General features: G+C 45.9%; 1 protein-coding gene across 2 annotated transcripts in view; it reads left to right on the top strand.

Moving 5' to 3' along the window:
- Window positions 1-10,879, top strand: part of FCHSD2 (FCH and double SH3 domains 2) — a 119,251-nt gene extending 108,372 nt beyond the window's left edge. For both annotated transcript variants that reach the window (XM_015638296.3, XM_015638304.3), the window contains 8 exons: window positions 1,920-2,081; window positions 4,677-4,811; window positions 5,111-5,194; window positions 5,300-5,477; window positions 6,112-6,332; window positions 7,276-7,405; window positions 7,542-7,624; window positions 8,589-10,879. In XM_015638296.3, the coding sequence (XP_015493782.1) occupies window positions 1,920-2,081; window positions 4,677-4,811; window positions 5,111-5,194; window positions 5,300-5,477; window positions 6,112-6,332; window positions 7,276-7,405; window positions 7,542-7,624; window positions 8,589-8,672 (1,077 nt within the window). In that variant the 3' untranslated portion in view covers window positions 8,673-10,879. The remainder of the gene's footprint in view (window positions 1-1,919; window positions 2,082-4,676; window positions 4,812-5,110; window positions 5,195-5,299; window positions 5,478-6,111; window positions 6,333-7,275; window positions 7,406-7,541; window positions 7,625-8,588) is intronic.
- The last annotated feature ends 7,078 nt before the right edge of the window (window positions 10,880-17,957 follow it).

The raw sequence follows: 17,957 nt of genomic DNA, 5'->3' as shown, positions 1-17,957 counted from the left end.
GGATAGTGGAAGGTGTCCCTGCCCATGGCAGGGGGTGCCACTGGGTGATTTTAATGTCCTTCCAACCCAAAACATTCTGGGATTCTGTGAATTAAGTTGCCTTTGGCAAGGTTGTTCTCTCTGCCCTGTGCAGCTCCAAGGTTGGAGCGGGTTTGTTCAAAATCTTGTAGAGAAGGGATGCACATTAATGTATTTAATGTTTCCTCCTTTTCTCAGCTCTCTGAACACTATTTACTGTTAATCATTCACCTGGAGACCCCTTGCATGAAGAAGTGGAAACTTCCCTTGGCTCAGTGGCTTTGGCTTTTCCCGTGGGAAACGCCTCTCAAAGTTGTCCCATCCTCCTTTCTCCATCCCTGACTGGGGGAGAGCGTGTGCATGCAGCTGTAGCCCTGTGAAGATAAATCTGACATCATGTATTTCCCTCTTACAACTGACCTACTATTTAAAAATCACACTTCTTCTACGCAGAATTCAAAATAATGTCTCTCAAAAGTGGTTTGGTGGAGACAGGCTTAAAGTCACCTTCACAAATTAAGTGAAAATGGAGACATCTTTAGAGGGTTCAGCTTAATAAAGTTAACAGTCATTTTGTCTCTGATTTCTTAGTAGAAAGATAGGATTCTCTGATTCTGTAAGTGCAGCAGCATGTCAAAAATGAGAAAAATACCTGTATCACTTCAGCTCAACACAGAATTTTGTACAGAGTAAGGATTTGTGTAAGAGATAAATATCTACCCGGCACATGTTGGCATTTGAATTCACTGCACACATATTCTTCATAATCTGCTGTGCTTCACCCACTACTGGAAAGGGAATTTCCGTCCAGTTTTTGCCTGAACTGTTTTTGCTGGTTTTGCTTGGATTCCCAGTGCTGCTGAGTGCTTGGTGTGTCAGGGATGCTGCAGTGAGGTGCTTCAGACCCCTGTGGGAAGGGCTGGAAGGGAGAGAATGGAGATGAAACTTTGCTACTTGCTAAAAATGACCAATGCTGTGAAAGGGAATGCAGGAAGGATTCCAGGGTGGTTCAGAGGGTTTCCTTTGTTGCCTCCATCAGTGACTCACTGCAGGATTTTTGGGAAATCACTTGATTTTTGTTCCTCTGATGAGCAAGGGCAGCAGGGGGGTGTTAAGAGAGCTGGTCTGGACAAAAATATCCTCAATTTTATCCCTGCGTTTGCCCTCCACTTCTTGATGCAGATCTGCTCTTGCTGAAGTGCTGAGTTTCTTCACGCTGCTCTTCCCACCCTCCTGTTTAGACTGTGAACTAATTTGGATCAGGGTGGTGCTTTGCCATGAATTTGTTAAATCCTTGGCTCCATCGGGCAGCCAGTGTGCCAGGATGCTGAAGTGAACCCAGCTGTCAGAAAACCTCCATTTTCATGCTGTTCTGAAGACAAAAATCCTGAAACTGTTTGTTGGAGTGCAATAATACTTACTTAATTTGGGGGTTATTAGCATGTTGTGCTTCCATAACAAATGAGTTTCCTGTGATCTCTGGCATGTGGAAAACAGCCTCGCTTGGGAGTTGGTGGGCTGCTGTGTGTGTGTGTGTGTGTGTATCCTGTCAGGTTTATTTGTGTTTCACATCCAGCTTAGTCACCACCTGGAAGGGGCTGCACTCTGGATATTCCTAATTTTAAACATTTTGGGAAGCACTGGGTTGTTGGAGTTTAAATCTACACTGAAATACTTACGGGTGTGCATTGGGAGCGAGCATAAACTCAGGTGTTATTTGAAAAAACAGCAACTGGTGGGACTGGCTGGGCCTCCAGAGAACCATCCCTGTGTCTTGGCTCACACTCCTCAGGCAAGGAAATGAGGAGTGGGACTCATTTCCACAGGGAGCAGCTCTGGGAGCCAGAAGGGGCAAGGAGGGATCCTGAGGGGCTGAGAGCTGTGTGTGTTTGTGTCCCCAGATCATCAAGCTGAAGGCAGAGGCGCGGCTGGAGCTGCTGAAGCAGATCGGGGTGTCGGTGGACACGTGGCTGAAGAGCGCCATGAACCAGGTGATGGAGGAGCTGGAGAACGAGCGCTGGGCCAACCTGCCCTCGGTCACCAACAACGGCTCAGCACACCTGGTACGGGTTCTGAGGGGAAACCTCTCCCCAGGGCCGTGGCACCTCTGCAGGGGCTGCTCCTGACCTAGCATGGCATACACACAGTCCAGGGCTGCAGCCCCTCTGCTCTGCAGCCAGGCTGGGAGAGCTGGGCCTGCTCACCTGGAGAGGAGAAGGCTCCAGGGAGAGCTCAGAGCCCCTTGCAGGGCCTGAAGGGGCTCCAGGAGAGCTGGAGAGGGACTGGGGACGAGGTCTGGAGGGACAGGACACAGGGAATGGCTTCCAGGGATGGATGGGATATTGGGAAGGAATTGTTACCTGTGAGAGTGGTGAGGCCTGGCACAGGGGAAGCTGTGGCTGCCCTTGGATCCCTGGAAGTGTCCAAGGCCTGTGTTTCTTTGAAGTTTCATTAATAGTTTATAATGTTACCTTGAGATCTTTGAGTGTGCAGATCCGAGTGTCAGCCCTCTGAAATCCCAGAGGAATTCCTGTGCTGAGTTTCACTTCAGAGCCTGTCTGGTCACGATGGATGAGGATTTGTTGCATAGCTGTGAAACAGTGCTTTTATTCAATTTCTTTTTGTACTCCACCTCCTTTAACTTCCCTCTGTGCCTGTTGGGCTGCTCCCAGTCCCTCATTCCCAGTGTCCCCAGACATGGCATAGTTGGCCCTGGAGCTGAGCCCCCTGTGCTGGTCCCAGGCGATGCCACAGCCTGGGAGGTTCAGCTCTGAGTCTCATTTTCCCCTTTTACACTTACGTAGGCTCCTGTATTTAAAAAAGGCTCTGTTGACCTTGGCAAGTCAGATAGAGACAGCCCAGAGATGGAATTCTTAGAGCTGGGACCAAAATGATGCCAAAATTTAGAGGAATTACTGCAGTTTGTAACAAGCAGCACTTTCACTCTGGCCTGGATGAGTGGGCAGTGTTTAACAGAGCTGGGAAGGAACTGGAGCCCCAGGAGGGGCTGAGGGAGCTGGGAAAGGGGCTCAGCCTGGAGAAAAGGAGGCTCAGGGAGCCCTTCTGGCTCTGCACAACTCCCTGACAGGAGGGGACAGCCAAAGAGGTTAGTTGGGCTCTGCTGCCAGGGAGCAGGAACAGGACCCATCTGTGTTATATGTGTAATAAAACAAGTTATTTAGTTAATTAGTTATATTTCCATTTTTTTTCATGTATATAATGTGTTTCTCTGATCACCTCCCCTGCATTTCTTGCTGTGTTTGCTGCGTGTCCCACACCTTCAGTGTCCTTCTGACCCATACATTTATTCCTTGCTGATACCATCTTCCATCCCAGACTCTGCAGAAGGATGAGCTTTATCAACCTCTCAGTTTCCTGTTTTCCCTCTCCATGCCTGCTTCCCAAATGATTCCAGCAGAGCTCAGAGCAGCCCACGCGCTGGAAATGAAGGCGTGTTTTTCCTCCTCATGCTAGAAAACCAGGAGCAGATGTTGCCCAAACCTTCTAGACATGATTTGCTGATTTCCATGATGTCCCAGCTGGATGTCAGCCCTGGGACCATGCACAGCAAAAGGCAGAGAAACAGGAGGGGAAACCTCAAATCTGCCACAATCTCTAGTTGGTTGCTGATCTCCCAAAGCTTTACCCAGCTGTAGGATAAAGTTTTGGTTATCTCAACATCAGCACACCAAAGGAGAGATGAAGGCAGGACTGCTCTTGAATTAGAGTTAGTGAGGAGGAAAAAAATCACCAGAACTGCAAGGATTTGGTTTGGAAATAGTAACATAAAAACTAAGTCAGAACACGATAAAGCTTTGTGCTCTTCTAGTCCAGGCCTAGAACAAAGCTGTCAGAGACCTGGTTTAGGGAAACTGCACAGGGAATTTATAGGGTCAGCTTTTTGTTGTTTTATCAGTCTCTCACTTCTCACAGGGAGCACCAAATTCACTCCCAAATTAATGGGAATAAACACTGGGAAGATGGCTCTACATAACAGTGTTGCCTTTGATTCACAGAACTGTTTTCACAGAATAATTCATCATTTTTCACATGAGATAAAGTATTTATTCAAAACATAACCCAGGCACGAGGCCAAAGCACAGCTCATGGCAGCCTTACCCAAACTTGTATTTTTCCAGTGCATTGACTTCAGGTTTTATTTAAACTTTTATAGCAAGTTTTTACAAATCTTCCTGTCTCTAAGAATTTTCCTTATAAACTGCAGCAAATCTCCTGTGCAGAATACACCAGCTAGAAGGTTGATTTGGGGCTTTATTTTTTTAAAGTTTAAATATTTCCATTGCAGATTTATTTTATAACTCGTGGTCACAGGTACATTATTCTTTCAGTAGCATAAATTCTCTTTTATCCATTAAACTGTTTTTTGTGCCATTGAAATGGCATCTCCAAAGTACTTTAGTCACAGATTACGTGAAAAATGGATTTCATAACTGTCCAGCAGTTGAGTTGGAGCTTCCAAAATCCTCTGCACTACTTTTTAATGTCCTTGTGCTTGAACAAAGAAATCCAGCTGAGTTTCTTTAACAATAAATCATAAGAAACAAACACTGAAAAATAGTAACCAGCTCATTTTTATGGTTATTTCTTCACCAATTTTTAGCAGCTGCTCTAATGCCAACTGGAATTTGTTTTACCAGGTCAATGCTGATGCAGAAAAGGAAGAAGGTGAAGAGTTTGAAGACAGCATGGATGTTTTTGATGATAGCAGTTCTAGTCCTTCTGGTACTCTCAGAAACTACCCTCTCACCTGCAAAGTTGTTTATTCCTATAAGGTTAGTGACTTTTTAAAATTGTTTAGAAAAATGAATTATACAGATAATTAATGTACCTTTGGGAGCTTGATGTGTGTTTAGGGGGAGATTCAGGGAGGTTCCATCTGTCTCTTCTGAGGTAGAGGGGCTTTTGTGAATGGCAGAACCTTTGTTGGGGTGTTTTAAATTACATTAAAGCTTTCAGTTTTTGAAAAAAACATCACTTCTAATAAAAGTCTAGATGGGAGTGTTCTCTCCCCTGCCTGTGCCTTGCCCTTAAAGCCACTTTCCTTTTGCATCCTTCCTGTCCTCCATTCCAGGCTTCTCAGCCCGATGAGCTGACCATAGAGGAACACGAGGTGTTGGAGGTCATTGAGGATGGAGATATGGAAGACTGGGTGAAGGTATCATTTTCTGAGCTTTTCAGAAGCTGGGATGGGAGGAAATGCTGGGGTTCTTTCCAGAGCAGTGTCCACAGGCAGAGAATGGCTCCTGTTGTTGGTTCACAGGCACGGAACAAGGCGGGACAGGTGGGATATGTGCCGGAGAAGTACCTGCAATTCCCAACCTCCAGCAGCCTCCTGAGCATGCTCCAGTCCCTGGCTGCGCTGGACACACGGTCCCACACCTCCAACAACTCCACGGAGGCTGACCTGGTGCCAGGCAGCCTCAACGGAGACTCCAATGGTAAATCCCAGTTAAAAATACATAGGATATCGAGCTGGCTCTTGGAAACACTCTGGGCATCGAGTCTGGGGGACTTTCCCAGATTTCATGGAGGCACAGAATCATTAAGGTTGGAAAAGATCTCCAAGAAATCCAGCCTTTGATCAAATCCCACCATATTGCAAAGTCTGCTCATTTTTTAACACTTCCAGGCATGGGAACTCCACCACTTCCCGGCCTGTTCCAATGTTTAATCACTTTTCCAGGGAAGAAATTTTCCCTGACATCCAACCTGAACCTCCCCTAGTGCAATGTGGGGCCATTTCTTCTTGTCTTATCTCAGGTTTCCTGGGAGAAAAGGCCCTACCTGGCCACAACCTCCTTTCAGAGAGGTGCAGGGAGAGACTGACCCGTACCTGAACACATCCATTGCCAGTAATTATCTCAGTAATTATCACTCTCATACTAAATCTGCATAATTCACCTCTTAAGCTTGTACAGCTGAGATTAAAATTAAGGAAAATCAGAATAATCTGGCTCAGCAACAATAAAATCTTCAAAAAGACTTGAAAATCACCAGCTCCAGCTATCAAACTTTGTGTAGTATTAAATTTTTTTCCTTAGCTCATTGGGTTTTTCCTTTTCCATTTTGCAGTCTGTTTTGTAAAAGCACTTTATGATTACGAGGGGCAGACAGATGACGAGCTGTCCTTCCCAGAGGGAGCCATCATCCGCATCCTGAACAAGGAAAACCAGGATGATGATGGCTTTTGGGAAGGAGAATTCAACGGCCGCGTCGGGGTCTTCCCCTCGGTGTTGGTTGAAGAGCTCACGGCCTCGGAGAACGGAGAGACTCAGTGGATTGGGGATATCCAGGTATGGAAAGAGAGGTTGGCCTGGTTTATTGTTTGGGCAATTTGCAAAGATCTGTCACTTCTTCAGGGGGAAAAAAAATCAAAACCAGCTTAAGAAAAAAAAAAAAAAAATCAGAACCAATTTTAGGGGAAAAAAACAACCCAAGTCCTCAGTGCTTGCATTTGAATTTCTTACCCAGCCTAATAACTATGAACTGATGTATTTTTGCAAATTTGTGAATAAAGGCAGATATTTGGATAGAAAGGAATCAAAGGAGAAAATTCACAGTTTACTTCCTGTCATTAATTTATGAGAGACTGAGATGTCAGGCACAACCTGGCAAAAAGAGAATTCCAGGCTCTTTCAGCCCTAATTTAGTGTTTACATACTTAAATCCATTCTGTATCCTCTCAGTTTTGAGGGGTGGGATACTGCCAAGTTTTGGATTACAGTAATTTTTACAAAAACGTCCTCATTTCCACAGTGTAGTTCTGTAATCCTTATATCATATTAGAAAATCAGACACAATCCAATGTGGAGTTTGGTGATAGAAACTGCACTTCCATGTTTTCTACAACAGAACTTTTCAATATTTTTATTCCTTGATCAAGGAAGACCATGAAAATGAACATCTAAATGCATTTGGGTGGGGACAAAGCTCATGATCCCAACACTTTTGTGTGAGTCCCACTTGGCCGAGCGACCTTTTTGTTTTGAATAACCTTCAAAAGCCCCTCTGAATTATCTGGGAGAGGCTGAAAATTTCTGTTCAGCAGCAACCTGTGATTTTAAAGAATTTGAATCCCTAGTTGGATACCTTGGCTTTCCTTCCCAAACTTCCCTGCCAGCTGCTTTTCCTGTGCAGGGAACTCGCTGGAGTAGGGATGGGTTGGAAGACTGGTGTGTGTGTGTGTTAAAAGTGCTGAGGAGGATTTGCTGCAGCTTCTCCCTCTTTTTGGCACAGGTATCCCCGACTCCAAAGGCCAACAACTCCTTGCCACCGCTGCCTCTGTACGACCAGCCTCCCAGCAGCCCCTACCCCAGCCCGGATAAAAGAGGATCCCAGTTTTTCCCCAGATCTCCATCGACAAACGGTGAGAAATCTGCAAGTTAATTTTGGGTAAAGGCTTCTCAGAGAGGGCCAAAAAGGAAAAGAAAGAGCATTTTTGCAACAGAAATTCAGCAATACTCAGGGGCTTCTTTGTAATAGGGTGTTGCTTATTCCTTCAGAAAACAGCTTTGGTTCAGAGTCCTCTGGGTTCTCCCAACCTCCACGAATTCCTCCGGAAAGTTCCTACGGCAAACTGCGGCCTGTAAGTGACCAGCAAATCCTGTGGTTTTTATTGATGTTCTAAGGGCAGCAGCCCCTAAACAGAGCTGAAAAAGAGGTGGGGAATGAATGCCAGAAGAGGTCAGTCCCATGGTTGATACAATTCCTGCTTTCCAGCAGTTCCCTGCACATTTGGGATTCTGTTTCTTTCCAACCCCTTTGGTTTGAGGGGTTTGGATTCTTAATGATGAGGGTTTTGTGTTGTCTTTGCTGCCTAGAAAGAGGACATTTTCCAGAAAGGGAAGGGAAGAATTAAATCACTTAGAACTTGACAAAATTCATCTCCTATGATTACCTTGGAAATCAAGTTTTGGGGGTTTCAGGACCCTAAACCAAATCATACTAAAACATAAAATTTGTCTTTTTCTGGCCTTCTCAGTGAATGAGGTTTCAGAAAAAAGATAATTTTTGGATATTCAAATAATATATTCTGAATATTGCAGTAGTATTTGGCAGTTTGGTGCAGGGTTGCTCCTCAGTTCATGTTTTCCAGAGCAACTTTGGTGTATTCTGAAGTGTTGGCACTAAAGCTGATCTCTGTCAGGAGCAAAAACGACTGATGTGGCAGAGTGTGAAACATCAAATTTCGGGGATGTTGAGGTCAGTGATGAGGTATAAGTGAGTCAGGTGCAGCAAAACATCCTGGTAGTTCCCACTGCACAGGAATTCCAGGGAAAAGCACCGTCAGATTCAGCATGTGATGAGCTTTTCCCAGGTTTCCATCCTGGCTTATCCATGGAATAGATGTGGGGTTGCTCCCTGGAGGGAATCTTGACAGGTTGTGAGGAACATCCCTGATCTGGGAGCTGCATCCAGCTGGACACACAGATCTGTTTGTGTGCATCATCTCGAGGGGTGAGCCTGGAGCTCTGTGCAGGAAATGTGGGGGGTTTCTGATGGAGTTTTGCCGTTTTGGGGTAGTCACAGGCCGGTTCTGAATGTTGCAGGTGCGAGCAGCTCCACCTCCCCCGACACAGCACCACCGCCGGCCCACGGAGAAGATCGAGGACGTGGAAATCACTCTGGTGTAACGAGGGGACTGGCTAATTAGTAGTGCTACAATCAAGGCCAAACACAGCTTTTGGTCAATCTCGTTTTTAGGCACCTTTGCATGATGAAGACTTGGACTAGAGCGAGCGATAGGGAGGATTTTATGTGGCAGTGACCTGGCGGATTCCTTCCCACAGTCATGAATATTTTGTGCCTTTTGTTTTTTTTTTGTTTGTTTGTTTGGATTTCTCGACATCATTCTTCCTCTCTTAGCACAAACCAAGACAGGCCAAGATTGGCTTTTTTTCTTGGCTGAAGATGCTCCATTTTTATGTGGAGACAAAAGAAAGAGCCCCGTTCACGCAGCTTAGTCTTAGCATCCTTTGCTCCTGTGCATTAGTACAGTATATTACTGTTGCCATAGGAATGTGTTAAAGATTGTGGATCCTTCCAGTAGCATCACCTGCCTGACCAGGTATTCATCAGAAGAATGAAAAAGGGAACAGAAAAAGAAGTCTAAAGGAGAGGCTGGCTCCTCTTGAATCCCCCTGCAGAAAGGAAGAGACGGGAAAATGATCTCCTGGAGAAGCAAAAGCTTTCGTTCCACGGGTGCTGCCCTTGTCAGTGATTCACAGCTGACCATTCTGCCTTTGGAGTTTTGTGTTTACTCAGTGCATTTACTCATAGAGGATCTAACATGGAGGTGCTGAACCAGCAGCAACATCTTCCCCAGCAGAAACCAACGGGTAGAAAAGTAAAAAAGCAAGTGAGATTTTATCTAGATCTGGAAATTGAGCTGCTTTTTCTATTTTATTTTTTTTCCTTAGCAGATTTTGGGGATTTTGGTTTTTTGTTGGGTTTGTTTTTTGGGTTTTTTTTTTAAACCATTTGGGTCACTCTTATCCCAGTTATTGCTGTGTACTTTATTATCCAATGTTAGCAGTGTATCTTTGTCATCAAACCACCTGAGTTCTAGAGTTAGCAGTTCCATTTAGAGTATTTACATGCATTTAGTTGTTGCATTGGATGGTCCTGTAGCCTTTTCCCACCCCAATCCCATTAACCAGCCAAAGCCAGGGAGCCAGGAGCAGCTCCAGGTTCTGCCTTCACACCACCTTCGTGCCCAAGATGTGCCCAGTTCCTCTCAGGGAAGAAACTGAGAGGAAAAGAGTTTCACATTTCCCTCAGAGAGCTCTGAAAAGGGAGCTTGGATTTGTTTTTTTTGAGAGAAAAGGGCAAAGAATATTCTGAGGTTGAACATGGAGTGGAATGGTTGGAGGAGAGGGAAAAACTGGACGAGAACACGTTTTTCTTTGGGTACTGACTAAAATATTGTCAGCATTCTCCATCAGATGAGAACTTCAGATGAAAGGCATCCTGAGGTTGGGTTTGGAGCTGTTTATAGGTTCTCTTGTGTCTTCATGGTTTTTTTCAAAGCCAGTAAGTTTTCTACCTTTAGTTTACTAACAAGGGCTATTTTTTGAGGCTGCATTTACAACAAAAACCCAACGACTCATCTTAACAAGATTTTATCATAAACTTTGCACATACTTGGAAATCCCAACCCAGGCTGGGTCTCCAAGCCATCCAGTGCTTGCCAGTCTCCTTTCCCAGTGGGATCTTTAACCAAGAGTGGGACTGTCTGAGGACAACGATTCATGGATCAGTTATGGGATCAGTGACTGTCCAATGAAGTCTTTTCCATATTATTCCTTCTTTTGCACCTCTTGTCCTGTTGATCTGTTTGAGGTCTTTTTATGTGTTTATCAAACTTATTCTTAAGTTTAAAAAGAGAAGTTAAAAAAAAAATAAAAAAAATTTAACTGTTTGCAAATATTTTGAGATCTTCACAATGCAGAAGAAAATCAAGTTTTTGCCATAATGTTCATGTTTGATTCCTTTGGCCAGTTTTTCTGTGTCCTTCACACCCGGACTTTCAAAAATCCAGAAAATTTTTATTTAAAAGTCTCTTTAGTTGTATTTTAAAATATTTTCTGTAAGAGCTGCTAATTTTATTTAAAAAACAAAAGTGAAAAAAAAAGCAAAAAAAAGAAAAAGGAAGAAAAGTTGTAAAAAGATGCCTCCTTTTTAACTTTGATTTCTTCATACAGGGCATGTATCGGCCGTCGCAGTGTGTACAGCTCAGTACACCCTGAAAGCATCAGTGCAAATGCTTTCTTTATATTGGCTGTAAAAAGTTTGTATTTATTATGTATAAAAAGTTGAATAATAAAAAAGTGGAACTAAATCCCTGGTGCCCTGGGAGATTTTGGGAGTAAGGGGGGGTTGAGGGAGAAACCAGGGATAAAAATGAGCATTTTCCTGAGAGGAAATTTGTGTTTTTACACAGAAATTTGAATCTTGTGCTTCGGGAAAAGGACATCCTTAAAGTCAGCTTTAAACATCTTTTGGAAGGGGCATTTTTACAAAGGACAAAACATTGCCAAAAACGAAGAGCCAGCAACAAAGCTCCAGTTACCAAAATAATTGCTTAATAGCCTTGATGCAATTAGGATAATTGCCTAAAGAAAGCGAGGGGAGTGATTGATAACAACCCTTCAGAGTGATTGTCCCTTAATAGGCTTGATTTCCCTAATAGTGCCAGGAGTATTCCCACTGCATCCCAAGGCTCTGCAGCTTTGGGATCCCTCTGTGGGCTGCGTTTCCATGTTGGAGTTTCTCGCTGCACTGGGAAGCTGCCCGCCAGTGACCACCTCCTTGCTGGGCTAATCCCAGTTTCCTACAGGTGATAGGTGCCAAATGAGCCCTAATTTCCACGTGCTCTGTGTTTTTGGAGGCTGTTTTTCCCTCATGGAACTTTGCTGTGGGCTTGGGTTGGATCTCTTTTCACTTCCACTCTTCCCTCAGAGCTGTTGTACAAGCCTTCACTTTTTTCCCCTGAGCTCCTGCAGCCTCTTCCTTTGAGAAATCCAATCTTTCCTGCTTTTTGTATGGATTCATGGTGCTCCTCTAAAAATTATTGTTCCTGCCTTGCTGCTTTGACAGCTCTGTCCTTTTCACTCGTTGCTTGGGACCCTTTTCACCAGCTCTACGACTTAAAAATGGTTTTAATCCTCAAATCCACCAGCAGAGCCACTTTTCCTTTCTTCCATTTTTAACAGACTCCCTTGATGACTCTACTTGTTGTCCTTCCCAAAAACAGAGCCAGCAGCAGCTGTGCTGTGATCCCATCATTCTTGCCATAAACTGATTTCCATGAAAACCTCTTCTCCCTGAAGTGCCTTTCCTGCGAGTGAGAGATGGGCACGGTGTGAGCAGCACACTGAGACAGAGGCAGAGAGAGGTGCTAAGGCACCACAAAGGCTCCAGGGCTCTATTTCCTGCTTGGCATAGTTAAGAGAAGGAATCTGGGGAACTTTCCCATTGCAGAGGGTGAAATGGGGGTTCTTGGAAGTCAGCAGCAAGATCTGTTAGAACCAGGGTTTCCTCTGAGTGCTTTGGTTCCCACATTTTGGCTTTAAACCAGAACATTGTAGATAGGGATTGGGTATTAGGGGGAAATCTTTCCCTGCCAGGATGGGCAGGCCCTGGCACAGGGTGCCCAGAGAAGCTGTGGCTGCCCCTGGATCCCTGGAAATGCCCAAGGCCAGACTGGACAGGGCTTGGAGCAGCCTGGGATAGTGGAAGGTGTCCCTGCCATGGTAGGGGTGGAATGAGGTGATCTAAGATCCCTTCCATCCCAACCCAGTCTGGGATTCAGTGATTTTCAAAAAGGTTAATAGGACTCAGAGTGGGCAAAAGAGATGGGGGATAAAAAAGGTGATGTTTACTGGAAATTATGCCCAGGGTTTCTTTTTGTTTGTTTTATGGAAATACTGAACCAAAGCAAGTGGGCGAGTTCTCTTTCCCATATAGCACAAATGTCTTTCACTGCTGATAGTAATTAAAAAAGAAAACAAGAACTGCACCATCTTCTCTAAATAAAGCATCTTCTGCTTCTTGGAAGTCTGGCTGCTCTGTAGTTTGCACGGCTTTTCCAGCAAGGTCCCTATAATTGATAACTTGTAAATCCCAGCATGGCAGGGGCAGGATTAGCAGGGAATCTACCTCAGTCAGCCTGTGGAGCCTCCCCAGAAGGAGGGGATGCCATTGCCAAGGGAAGAGTTCTGTCTCCCCACATTTTTTCCATTTGCAGATCTGTTGTCCTGCATGAAAATCTTGGGATGGATGGGAGTAAATGCGTTGTCCTCCCACACCTGGACAGGTGTCTCCAAGATGGGGGAGCTCAGGGATATTGAGACCTCTGTTTGAGGCACTTTGGGGGAGGCTGGAGAAAGTGAGGGAGAAAGAAAGGGAAGAAAACTTAACTGAAGTCAGGGATGCAGCAAAGAGACAATAAAAAAATGCAGCCAGGAAAATGCTGACGTGCTTGCCATGCCAAGTGGTTTCCTACTCCAGGCATTCCCCAGGGAGATTGAGGATTACAGATCTGGCAGCAGGATCAGTGCAGCAAGTGAGCCTCTGCATTGCAGGTCATTTCAGCCAGAAAATGAAAGAAAGCTCTGCAGTGATACCGGAATGGAGAGGTGGGAAATCCCTGTGGTTGGTGGAGCAGCAGAAGGAGGAGGGGGAGAGTGGGTCTGACAGGTACCTGTGCATCTCCTCGGATCCTGGCACTGCTGGGAAGAGCCTGGCCCCATCCTCTTGGCACCCTCCCTTCCAGTAACGCTGCACATTGAAGAGTTCCCCCCCAGCCTTCTCCTCTCCAGGCTGAAAATGTAGAGAATCCTGGAACAGAATCAGAGGGCAGGAGGAAATGGCCTCAGATTGTGCCAGGGGAGGTTTAGGTCGGATGTGAGGAAAACAATTTTCCCTGAAAGGATTTTCAGGCATTGGCACAGCCGCCCAGAGCAGTGGTGAGTCCCCATCCCTGGAGGGGTTTAAAGCCATCTGCATGTGGCATTTAGGAACATGGGTCAGTGGTGGCCCTGGCAGTGCTGGAGGAATTATTGGACTCCATGATCTGAAAGGATTTTCCTGAGTGATTCTGAGGCAGGGAGAACCTCTGTGCTAAAGAGTGTTGGGCTGAGCGCTGTGCAGTGGCCATGGAGACTCAGGAATGGGGTTCCAGGAGCAAGGCTTCAGACTCTACCTCCTTAAGGATCCATGCAGAAAAACAACATTCTGCCATGGCCTTGTGTCTGTTCCCAGAAATCCTTTGGAATTAAACACATGCTGTAGCCAGTGGCAGCTTTGTGTGTTGGAAATGGCTTGTGGAGGCTTTCAAATCCCAAGTGTGGCCCACATTCCCAGGGAATGAGGCCTAAGGTGGTGTCTGCCACATCCATCCACAGCCCAATCCCATTCCTCCTGCTCTTCCCACTTCAGGTTTTCTCCCTGCAATCCATTTTCCAGCCTGTCTCTGTGTTAAGCAGTGATTCTTCCACTTTGTTTAAAATTCCCTTTTGCTGTCTGCTGGATTTCACAGCTGGCATCCAAAGGGAACAGGAGCCAGGCCTGTGGGACATCCAGCTCTGGGGATCAGGAATTTCCTCTCACAGAACTTGTCACTGTCCTTTCCAGCCTGGACCATGGCCAGGGATTTGATGGGCTTTACAGAAGGCTTTGGATTCTCTGGTATCATTTCACCCAAAGCTGAGAATATCCCTAGAGTGTTCTGGGTCAGGCAGGGATGGCTGTGAGGATTGGGAAACTGGGATATCCTCACCTTTGGAGTGCTTTGTCTTCACTGTGGAAGGAAAAGCTGTTCAGCCACGAGAGTGCAAGTTGAGCTCCACAAAGATCCCAGGATATTCTGAGTTGGAAGGGACCCCCAAGGATCCAGCTCTTGGAGATCTGACCACAGACCTTGGCATTATTAACACCATGCTCCAGTTCTTCTGGCAGATAAAAACATCCTACCCAAGGCAAGGTGAACATGGAATGGACCCCACTGAGGAGGAACTGGGAGACATTTCTTACCCTGCTCCAGCATCACCCCTGGACAAATCCCTGTGTCCGGTTTGCCAGGCACTGCCAGCATCACCTGAAGGCTTCTCTTTACAAAAACCAGTCTGTGCCATGCTGAAGTGCCCCTTCTTTTTCAAAATTGCTTTTATTCCACTCCCAGATTTTCACCTTCTTTTGATGGAGTGGTTTTGGGATTGGATTTTTCTTTTTGAATGCAGATTGAAGAGTAAGTGCTGTGAGCTGTGCTTCAGCTCTGCTGTAATTAGTTTTGTCTACTGTAATTGCTTCTCCTTTTTCCATTGTTTAGTGAAAGACGAATGAATTTCCAGGTCTGGTTGCATTGGGAATGCTGACAGCAGCTTTTTAAAATCCCACAGCACAGCTGTTTGTCTTTTTTATTCAGCTGAATCCTGCAGAGTGGGACAAATTCGGCTTCTCCTCTGTGTCCTGGGCAAATTACTGTACTAATTAATTTCTCTAAGACTGGGGCCTCCTTGCTTAGCAAAGGGAAGGGATGGAGGGAGAGCACTGTCTGGAAAACAGCAACAACCCTGGATTAACTCCTGGAATAAACTTGCATGAAGAGATGTGAGACACTGATGGTTTAAAAATAAGGCTTATGGGGTTAAAAAAAATGGATATTGTGGTATTAATCCCACTTCATAAGGACATCTTTGTTTCTGAGGAGGGAGCAGCTCTAATCCATCACCCTGTTCATGCTCCCAGGGTTTCCTGCTGCAGGTTTTGCTGTGAGGTTTAAAAGAGAATTGGCATTTTTCTTGGGAATTCGATGGCAGAAGTTACTGCTTAAAACGAGGAAGGGATTCTTTGTGTGACAGCAAGAGAAGGGACAAAGAGGGGACTGTGGCCGAAGGACTTGTGGGGTTCTGAGAACATCAGTGACAGTGGGAGATGACAAACCCAGTGACAGGATGCCAGGAGAGAAGGACCCTGCAGAGGGAAGCTCCTTTGGGCAGAGAGAGACGGGGAAGCAGTGAGTGCTTGGACTTCCCAGGAATTTGTGTGAAAGGATCTGAGCACTCGTGGGGTGCTTGGGACATCAGGGCTGAGGCTGAGCCAGGAATGAAAGTGGCAGGAGGGAAAACCAAAATGTAATGTTTTTCTAAAAAGGCTGGGTTTGGGTTTTTTTTTTGCCAGAGAAACAGGTGGTAGTTTCATTTTTGTCCAATTCTTTCTCTTCTTTCCAAACAGAAATTTAATTCCAAATATTAATCCAAATATTAAATAATAATAGTAGTAATAGTAGTAATAATAAATACATCACTCCTGATTCTCAGACTGTCACAAAGTATTGTTGAAGTCAGTGCAAATTACTCCCCAAGGATGCTGTTGGAGTGGGATTGCTCTGGGATAACGAGGGATCTCGTGTTAATTCCGCTGGCAGAGCTGCTCTGCCTAACAGTGGAGAACTGCTGCTGCTGCTTTCAAAATTACCTGACCGAGCTAATCTGAGGGTGAGGAGACAATTTATTGATTTGGAGTCCTAGCCAGACATAGATGGAGATAATTCTGGGATGTTAGTGGTATTATTCCTACAGAAAAGCAGGCTGGGTAAAGATTTTCAGGTTTTTATTAGCCCCTGCCAAACAATTGGGCTGCATTGCAGCTTGAATGTTTAATTTAAGATGTGAATGGCTGAGATACCAAAAATCAGAGCTCTCTGGGTGGTGGTCACTGAGTATTTCTGCTGAAACTGCTCATTTTCTGAAGCCAGCAGCCCCTCACACTGCTTTGAGCTTCCCCTCTAAAGCTATTTTTAACAGATAAGGGTGGGGGGGGAAAAAAGGTGTTAAGTTTGCAGCCCTGCTTTTGCATTCTGGTCAGGTGTCTTGTCACTCTTCATGGCTCTCCTGCAAGCTGGCATCCAAGGGTTCTGCTCAATGTCCTAGAAAATAACCTTGTGCTTGGACCAACAGCCAGTTTATCACTGCTGCTCCCTGGCTGTGTCTCTGGGGCAGAGAGGAGGTGGGGAAAAGCAGGGAAGGCACGGAGCTGGGTATTGCCAGGCTGCTCCACAGCACCTGCGATCAGCTTGGCAAAGCAGTTCTGCTTCCCTTTGTCCAAGCAAGGAGCTGAAATCCTGGGGACTCCAGGATTGAGGGTCTGGGATTTGAGACCTGAGCCCTGCTGGTTCCTGCTGCAGCCTCAGCAAGTTCTCTGGGTGGTACTTGCCTCCGGTGCTGCGTGGGAGGTGTGATCTTCCCATGTGGAAGGCTCCATGGATTTCTCTGGCAGTGGGAAGCCATTCACCTTGTCCTGTTCCTCCAGGCCTGTCCTTGTCATGTCAGCAGTTCCACCACAAGGAGCAGGGAATGGCCTTTGTCACCAGCCTTATCTCAGTGCACCCGTAAATCATCCCAAAATGTGGTGCTGGGGCAAAACAGCCCCTCCTGCCCTCAGCCTGTTTCCTGGGGCATTGAAAACTGATTAAGAATCACTTGCTTAAGCTGCTGGGTCTCAGGTGACAGTGCCAGGGCAAACTGCTCTCCTGGAAATGCCCATTAAAGTTTCGATTTACATCCCTCTCGCAGAGCTGTGTGAGCTGCTGGAATGACCTCTGCCAGCAGCCACTCGGTTCATTGAACAGTAACGAGCCAAGGATTCCCGCTAAACAGCACACCGAGCATCCTTACTCCATTTCCTGCTTCTAAAGGAAGTCTAAATTATTTAATAACCTGCTTGAAGTCCTTAAAGTGAATCCAGGCAACGAAGCAAAATCCTGTTTAGCGGGGCAGATGCCCAAAGGAAAGTGCCGGAGTGATGGAGCTGTTTGGGAACAGCCACTAAAACATGGCCAACAGTTTAGCAGATGTGCTGGAGATAACAGGCTGGGATTAAAATCGAGTTGGCTGCTGGGTTAGACACTGTGCTTCACTAACACCTTGCTGAGTGCTGCAATTCCTGGATTAAATCCAGACAATCTCCAGTACACAGCTTGTGTTTTGCCCATTTGGTGGTTGGTTTTCAAGCTTTAATGTGTCCTCAGAGCTGTGAACTCTCCAGGAGGGTCACACACACCTTTCCAGAGCAGGTATTCCTCCTGAGGCTGGAGCTGAGCTGGTGCTGCCTGAGTTTCAGTCCTGCTGTTCCAGCTGCAGGGAAGGAGATGGGATTGGGGCAGCTGACAGCTGTCTCTGCCCGGAAACGTGGTGCTCTCTTCCATCCCTGTCCTGCAGGATCCTGCCATCTTCCCCTGCCTCCAGAAGGTTTGCTGGACTTATTCCTCCTGTTCTCACCAAGTAAAATCCTCCTAGGTGTGAAATATTTACAAAAGGTCTGTAAATGTGGCCCTGACTCCCTGCTCTCCAGCCCTGTTCCCTCCATCTCTCCCCACTCTGAAGGGCTGCTCCGTGTGGGAAGGCAGAACGCGTTTC

Source organism: Parus major, chromosome 1 (genome assembly GCF_001522545.3).
Source record: "Parus major isolate Abel chromosome 1, Parus_major1.1, whole genome shotgun sequence".
In the NCBI taxonomy this organism is placed as follows: Eukaryota; Metazoa; Chordata; class Aves; order Passeriformes; family Paridae; genus Parus; species Parus major.
This window is presented reverse-complemented; position numbering and strand designations above follow the sequence as displayed.